At 45.0% G+C, this 5,000-nt stretch overlaps 1 protein-coding gene across 3 annotated transcripts in view; it reads right to left on the reverse strand.

Annotated features, from left to right (window-relative positions):
• The window catches only part of LOC123500164 (cytohesin-1-like), a 226,200-nt gene that overhangs the window by 92,188 nt on the left and 129,012 nt on the right, over positions 1–5,000 (reverse strand). The window contains exon 1 of one of the 3 annotated variants that reach the window (XM_045248863.1): positions 4,691–5,000. This exon is cut by the window's right edge and continues 168 nt beyond it. The exons of the other annotated variants lie outside the window; for them this stretch is intronic. Coding sequence (XP_045104798.1) covers positions 4,691–4,915 — 225 coding nt within the window. The 5' untranslated portion in view covers positions 4,916–5,000. The remainder of the gene's footprint in view (positions 1–4,690) is intronic. 3 annotated transcript variants of the gene reach the window in all.

Genomic DNA, 5,000 nt, shown 5'->3' on the forward strand with positions numbered 1-5,000 from the left:
CTCTCTCTCTCTCTTTTTCCATGGTAGGGTAGGTTATTCTTGCGCGCTAATTGCATATATCCATGTATCCATTTTTTTACTCTCTCTCTCTCTCTCTCTCTCTCTCTCTCTCTCTCTCTCTCTCTCTCTCTCTCTCTCTCTCTCTCTCTCGGCTCGTAAATTGTTCTTCTATACTCATTTCTCGTCAGTTTACATTCAAGTTTTTTCTCAAGATCGATGTTTGTTTTCTATTTTATCCTTTCCATTTCCCCTTCCAGCTTTTACATTTACTTTCCACTTTCACAACTTCACAATTACGTTCACACAAATCTCTCTCACTTCCTCCTACTTTTCCATTACGTTCTCTTTTGTAACTTAATTCTCTCTCTCTCTCTCTCTCTCTCTCTCTCTCTCTGTGTGTGTGTGTGTGTGTTTTTTCCTTCCACCTTATCTCCTCCACGCCATTCCCTCCTCAAATCTCTTAAGCTTTGATGTGTTTCCTTAAAAACTTCCCCACAACTGTTCTCTCTCTTTCAGTTCCTTCAGCTCCTGGTTCACTATCCTTACCTCCTTCCTCCGCCACTGCTGATACTGGTGACGTAATTTCTTCATTTTCTTTCACTATTTTTTTCTGTCTTTTATCAGTTCCACATTTAAACAGTATTTCCTTTTCGTCTAAGTATTTATTTATTCATTTTTCTTAAGGAAACTATAGCGAGATACGAGTTTCTGCACAGCCACTAGTAGATGAACACGTGTTACTGTGACTAGTGTGTGTGTGTGTGTGTGTGTGTGTGTGTGTGTGTTACTTTTCCAGGAAGTACATCACACACTTATCTTACACTTATCAAAGCTGTATACCTATTACCCAACACACACACACACACACACACACACACACACACACACATACACACACACACAAGTTCTTCCCTATAAACAGCAAAATAATCTCAACCATCCATTTGTAATTTCTCTCTCTCTCTCTCTCTCTCTCTCTCTCTCTCTCTCTCTCTCTCTCTCTCTCTCTCTCTCTCTCCTAGACATCCAATCATCCTTTCTATCAACCTCTACCTACTAACCTATTCATTTATCTATCCCATATATCTATCAACTATCCAATCCATCAACCTTTCCTATTTTCCTTTCCTCTTCTCTATCCACCTTCACTTCACCTCTCTACACACCATCGGCCACCCTTCAATCAAGCGACAGGTAGCCAGGTGTTGTAGTGAAATGGCGCGTGATGCCAGGTAATGCCAGGTAAGAGCAGCGTCACCTGACCTTCCGGGGTGGACCTTTGCCTTTCCGGCTGGCCCTTCGATGCGCAAGGTCAGGTTAAGGCCGCGGAACAGATGTCAATATTGAGGGAGGAGGAGGAGGAGGAGGAGGAAGGAGAAAAAGGTCATGGGAAAAGAGGAGAGGAGAGAGAGAGAGAGAGAGAGAGAGAGAGAGAGAGAGAGAGAGAGAGAGAGAGAGAGAGAGAGAGAGAGAGAGAGAGAGAGAGAGAGAGAGTGAAACGAGAGATAACTGGATGAGGGATGAAGGCAAAGGGGAAAAAGTACGGATGAAAGATTAAAGTATGGAAGGGAAGAGAGAGAGAGAGAGAGAGAGAGAGAGAGAGAGAGAGAGAGAGAGAGAGAGAGAGAGAGAGAGAGAGAGAGAGAGAGAGAGAGAGAGAGAGAGAGAGAGAGAGAGAGAGAGAGAGAGAGAGAGAGAGAGAGAGAGAGAGAGAGAGAGAGAGAGAGAGAGAGAGAGAGAGAAATCTGTATATGCCTGAAAACTGAGAGGATGGAGGGAAGGAAGGGCGGAAGGAAGGATGGAAAAGAGAGAGGAAGGAGAGAGTAGAGAGAGAGAGAGAGAGAGAGAGAGAGAGAGAGAGAGAGAGAGAGAGAGAGAGAGAGAGAGAGAGAGAGAGAGAGAGAGAGAGAGAGAGAGAGAGAGAGAGAGAGAGAGAGTGGTGGAAAACCTGATGACATGGAAGGAAAGAAGGAAGTTACAAAAGTTTCAGAGCAATTTTATTTTTCATTTGTCTTTCAGTAAATCGTGTAAACTTAAGTACTCTATTTCTTTTTATTTACTTTTTTGATTGCTATTCGGTACATGTTTCCTCCGTTACTAATCACGCTGACCCATCCTACCTTGCTCTACAGCCACCTTCACTCTCTAAACTGGGTAGAAATTGCAACATATAAGTCTTCTTCACCTTATTTATTTGTGGGTGTTTATAAAAGATTGCACACATTGGTTCTCACGCTCCTGACTGACTGTTTCTTAGCACAGTGAAAGGGTAAACTGTTAAAGGAATCCCACAAAGAGTACATATATAATGAAAACCAAAATGAAATGGTTAATTAACTCTTTCAGTACTAAGATGCATTTTTACTTTGAGTTTTGGATACGATTTGACGATTTTATTTACATTAGGAAGGATCTATAGAGGTCAGGAGATTACTAGCCAGAGTCTTCGTTATTTTAATCCCCCTCCCCTCTGAAGCTGTATAAAATCATAACATATTAACCACAATGACTATGGAAACACGTCATCGTACTCAAAGGGTTAAGTGTTTAAGGAATCCCGCAAAGACAGTACAATAATGACAAATAAAAAATGTTCACTCAGTATGTTGCTCTCACTAAAGAATGGAAAATTACAATAAAAAAAAAAAAAAAAGGTTGGTCAGTTAAGCGTTTTGCTCCTCTCCTAAAACTGCAATTCAGCTTTAGTGTTTCTCTAATTGGTGCCTCCAACAGTCGCTCCTGCAGCCTGGGAGAGAGGGATGCAGTGGTGTGGTGTGCTCTTCTCTTCTAGTCATCCAGGATATCGTGTTCCTGGTTATCATTCACTCAATAAAGAGGAACAACCGACAGAAAGGCAAATGTATATATCTTTTTGAGTCTATAAGAATCACACTGCCTTTTCATTCTTTTCTGAGGACAACAAACTAAATATTCGATTTCATTCCACTGACTGATTCATTTTCTTGCTTTTTTTTTATTTTTTAAGAGGTGAATGACAAAAGTGTTTATCTATTCATCTATACATTCATTATCTTTTAGGAATTTTTTTCTAAGGGTAGTAAAGGAGTTATTCGATTTTATTCACTGACTCATCTATTTCTTTCTTTATTTATCTATTTATCTACTTTTGAGGAGGTGATGACAGGACAGCGTTTACTTATTCACCTGTACATTCATCATCATCTTTTAAGGACATTTTTTCCCCCTTTTTCTTGGAGTAACAAACGATTTATTCCATTTTAATCACTGACTAATCTATTCCTTTGCTATTTTTTGACAAATGAATAAGAAGAGAGTATTTACTTAATCATTTATACATTCATTATTATCAAGAAAACATGGCAGGCACGTCTCTCTCTCTCTCTCTCTCTCCACTTGCGTCAACCCTAAGTAAAAATAAACAAGACCCGGTGTAAAGTGAGGCAGCGGGAGATGGATGGGGAGTCACGGCGGGTCAGGAAGGTAGTGGCGGAAGGGCGAGACGAGGTCATAAGGAGAGGAACAGAGGGAGAGGAAGAAGGAAAGAAAAAGAAGTGAGGCTGGACACGTTTCTTGGCCTATCCTGCACCTCCATTACGGTGTGTGTGTGTGTGTGTGTGTGTGTGTGTGTGTGTGTGTGTGTGTGTGTGTGTGTGTGTGTGTGTGTGTGTGTGTGTGTGTGTGTGTGTGTGTGTGTGTGTCCTTCAGTTCCCCTCTCACGGACATCCTTCTCATCCTTCCTTCCTTCCTTCCTGTTTTCATTTCCTTCCTTCTTTCAACACTCCCCTTCCTATAACTGACCAATGAATAACACAGGTTTCGTTTCTCTCTCTCTCTCTCTCTCTCTCTCTCTCTCTCTCTCTCTCTCTCTCTCTCTCTCTCTCTCCACCACCACCACAGTCCATCAACACAACAAAGTGTCACTATTTCCTAATCACCCTACCGATCCTTCTTCAAAAGGCCTATTTTCCCAGTATATTTACCCCTTCCCCCCCCCCGAGGTAGACACATGATCCACGCCTCCCTGCCTCCCTCCTTTCCTTCCTTCCCTTCACAAACAACAGCGTCCTTTCTACTGTTTTCCTTTCCTAGGCCTCGCTCCCCTCTCCCTCGTAAACACAGAACTCAGATGATTATTCTATCTTCTCTTCCTCTTCCTCTTCAGCGCGATTATTCTCTTTACTTCTTTCTCTCTTTCCCTCTCTCCCTTCCTCTGTATGGACGTGGCCTGGGCAAGGACAGGTCTCTTATAAGGTCAGGTCAGGCATGGTAAGGTCACAGGGAGAGTAAATTGGTGTGTCTTGACCTGGAAAACTTTCTCTCTCCTTTCTGGTCTGTGCTCAGCGTGAGGAATGCTGCCCGGCACACAGAGCGTGAGTGGCGCAGTGGGGACTGGATGGAGAAGACGCGCGACACGCAGGCGGCAGAGGCGGTGGCAGTGAGAGTGGGAGCCTGGGAGGTGCAAGCCCCGGGGAACGACAAGACATGCAGTGGAGTGATGCAGGCAACCACACACACGCCTGCACCGCCACATGGCGCTCACAAAGCCTCATCAATTTCCGTTCCTTTTTATTGGGAAAGGTGAGCCTCGCCTCATGTTATCACTGCTGACGTCAGTGATAAAGCTGATATTCCTTCCTGACACCTGTCCCGCTGCAGGTGAGCTGCGATCGGGGAGGGAGGAGGGGGAAGGGGGCAGGGAAGGGCTTACCTGGGATGTACAGCGCTGCCACGGCGGCGATGATGAATGTCCCAGCAGGAGGTACACTCTGGCCCAGGCGTGAGGCCTGACGGCGGCCCACACGTGATACACTTCTCGCTGCACGTGTCGCGGCCGCCGGACCGGCCTGAGGGCTGCCACCACCAGGCGACTCACACACCTCAGAAGACGAAGGAGTCGCGGGGCCAGGCCTCCCTTGCCTCGTCCTCCAGCCATCTTGCCTCGTGGGTCACCTGTCCTGGCGGCGACTCACCCGCACCAGCAGGCCATGCCTCACGCCTCACCTCACCACCGTCACCGG

This window comes from Portunus trituberculatus, chromosome 50 (genome assembly GCF_017591435.1).
Source record: "Portunus trituberculatus isolate SZX2019 chromosome 50, ASM1759143v1, whole genome shotgun sequence".
NCBI lineage: Eukaryota > Metazoa > Arthropoda > Malacostraca > Decapoda > Portunidae > Portunus > Portunus trituberculatus.